Source organism: Rhineura floridana, chromosome 2 (assembly GCF_030035675.1).
Source record: "Rhineura floridana isolate rRhiFlo1 chromosome 2, rRhiFlo1.hap2, whole genome shotgun sequence".
Classification (NCBI taxonomy): Eukaryota; Metazoa; Chordata; class Lepidosauria; order Squamata; family Rhineuridae; genus Rhineura; species Rhineura floridana.
The window spans coordinates 99,511,077-99,514,124 of record NC_084481.1 but is presented as its reverse complement, the minus strand read 5'-3'; the positions used below and the strand labels follow the sequence as shown (position 1 = coordinate 99,514,124).

The 3,048-nt window shown below is 47.3% G+C and overlaps 1 protein-coding gene across 1 annotated transcript; it reads right to left on the bottom strand.

Moving 5' to 3' along the window:
- Window positions 1-233: 233 nt before the first annotated feature.
- LOC133378244 (olfactory receptor 9G4-like) lies at window positions 234-1,175 on the bottom strand. Its single transcript, XM_061613042.1, has one exon. The coding sequence runs from the start codon at window positions 1,173-1,175 to the stop codon at window positions 234-236; it is 942 nt and encodes a 313-aa protein (XP_061469026.1).
- Window positions 1,176-3,048: the final 1,873 nt, after the last annotated feature.

Sequence of the window (3,048 nt, the reverse complement as noted above, 5' to 3'; positions counted from 1 at the left end):
ATCTTGTATTGACTGTGGCTAGTGGCAGCTTCAGGAGCACTTTTTCTTTAGGGATGTTAAGTTTACTTAGAAAAACAGCAAGAAGGAAAGGGTTTATCCCTTCCCTGCAGTGATGCTTCCCCCATCCAGATTCCCTGTCCAGCTGCTAACCATAAAAGTTTACAGACAGTGGAAGGCATTCATGCAGTTCTGATATCACATCCGGTTTGGCTCAGAGTCCCATTCATTGCCATTCATTTAGGTGCTATGAATCTCCCCAGGACTTTCTTGAAGGCTGCCTTGACATCTTTGTTGCGCAAGCTGTAAATCAAGGGGTTGACCAAAGGGTTGACCACTGTGTAGAAAAGTGCATTTGCCTTGTCCCAGTTTGGAGTGTGCTGGGAGCTGGGTCGGGAATACATGAAAAGGATGGACCCATAGAAGAGGGAGACTGAAACAAGGTGGGCAGAGCAAGTGGAGAAGGCCTTGCGTCGCCCTGCAGCTGAGCGGATGCGTATGATGGCTGCCACGATGCCCGCGTAGGAGCCCAGGATGAGAATAGTGGTTGCCAGCATATTGCAACCAATGAATGTGGACAGGATGAGTTCATAGATCTGAGTATCACTACAGGCCATCTTCACAAGTGGGATCACATCGCAAAAGTAGTGGTTGATAATGTTGTTCCCACAGAAGTGTAGGCGGAAAGTGTTGCCTGCATGCACAACGGCATTAGCAAAGCCAGCCACATAAGACCCAATGACCAGCTGGATGCAGCGTTTCCTGGGCATAGCAGTGGCGTAGAGGAGCGGGTTGCAGATGGCCACGTAGCGGTCATAGGCCATTGCAGCTAGCAGGAAGCATTCACTGTAGGTTAAGCCAGCTGAGAAGAAGAACTGAGCTGCACAGCCTGCAAGGGACATGGCATTGTTCTTGGACACACAGTCAGACAGGATCCGGGGAGTGTAGACTGAGGAGTACCAGATATCCAGGAAAGAAAGGCTGCCCACAAAGAAATACATGGGTGTGTGCAAGCGGGAATCTAGGTAGATCAGTGTCATGAGACCCAGGTTTCCAGTCAGGGTTAGAGTGTACGATACCAGGAAAAGCACAAAGAGGATGATCTGCAAGAGTGGATCTGTTGTGAAACCCACCAAGACAAAGCTGGTAAGTAGTGTGTGGTTTCCGTCTGTTTCCATTATCACCAGAGGTATCACCTGTCGGTACAGGGAAGAGGAATGGAAAAGTTGCCATTCACCTCAATGGTATGCATAGAGTACATCTGAAAATGCTTATTTGGCATTATTTTGCTTATCAGTAAGAGCCAATGTGGTGTAGTGGTTAAGGTGTTGGACTATAACCTGGGAGACCAGGGTTCGAATCCCCACATAGCCATGAAGCTCACTGGGCGACCTTGGCCCATCACTGCCTCTCAGCCTCATGAAAACCATCATCACATAATGTGCACCCAATATGTTTGGCCAGTGCTGTTTGAAGTACTCCTACTTCCCCAAAAAGACTCTGCCTCTTCTCCTTAATGCCCTATATGCTTGGAACTGCCTCCCAGAAGACCTGTGTGAGGTGTCCACTCTTACTTCATTCACATATCTCCTGAAAACCTACCTTGTCCATGAAGTCTTTGACAGAACCTCCTAGTTTCCCTGCTGTGTTGCAACTCAGCCTGAAACTAAGGCTAAGGACATGCCAATAAAACATTCCTATATTGCTTGCCTGTTTTGTTTGGTATTTTAAAAATATGTCCGAAATAGGAGTAGTTTTGTGGTCCTATTACTTGACAGAGATATAAATGCAAGCAGCGGGATCAGAATCAACCAGTCCACCCTTTCCTTCAGACACAAATAATAACAGACACAATCTTCTTAAGTAAAAGATAAAGAATGTTTTCTCACGACCTTTCATATGTTCAGGAAACATAGGCTCTAGCTCAGATAGAAAAGTAGAAGTCTCAGTCCATGATAATGGTCATCTTGGAGGGAAGCATGCAGATGCTTCACTCTCCTCAGGCTTAATGGAGAGTATGAAAAGCAGCAGAAGAGGAAGAGGAAGGAAGAGGAAGAGAAAGCCAGGTAATCCCATCCTTTAGGAAGCTACATCACTGGTAAACAGGTAAATGGGATATTTCCCAAATATCCCTTAAAGGGAACATGTAAGTTTGCTTATTCTAACATGTTTACTCTTGCATCCCCTTCCTCTGTTGTTTTCAGTGTATCAAATTTTAGATGGTAGATTCATTGGGAGCAGGGGCTGGTCTCCTTGTATTCTGTATAGTTCTAGTAGAAAAACTGCTGATAGCTTCGTGAACCTTATTATTAGGAACATGAGCTTCTGTAGTGAGAATGACGGTCCTGCCCATTTGGTAGGGGCGGGTTTGCATACACCCTATTTCTAGGAAGGCTCGGGAAGGTTCCAGAAATTGTGTAAGAGGTCAGGTGGGGTATCTTGACCAATGGGGTAAGGGTTTTGAGCGGCTATATATAGCCTGCTCCGCTTTAAGTGCGCCTTTTTTGCCGTGCGGCACCCACCCACCCCTCCCTTGTCAGTATGGGCTCAGCTAGTCGCCTGCAGGGGCTGAGTAGGAATTTTTTTTTGGAGATTCTGATTTCAGAATCTCTTTGGTTTTGCCTACTCCATACTGCTTGGGTTTGATTCATTTGGCTTGTTCCGGGTGAGTTGTGGTGATTCCGGTTTGGCTGGCGTTGGATTCGGGCAGGTGAGGTAATTGGGGTTAAAAATGGAGGTGGATGAGGCATTTGGGTAAAGGGCACTCCCGGGTGAAACATCAAGGCTTAATGCCTGGTGTGGATCCGGGGGGTGTCCACGTGGGACCGGCTTGCGCATCATGGTGAATGCCTGTACGGTGGGGCCAGGATGCGGAGGTTGGAACGACATACCTGACTCCGATTGCAAGGAGGGAGAAGTTTTCCCACATCCTTGTCTGGGGAGTTGCAGTACGATGTGACTGACTTGCCTCCTGGTTTGGAGGGTCTAGACCCTCATAGATAGGTTGAGCCTCACCTGCCCGAAGGATTTGAGATTATTAATTGGCGGATT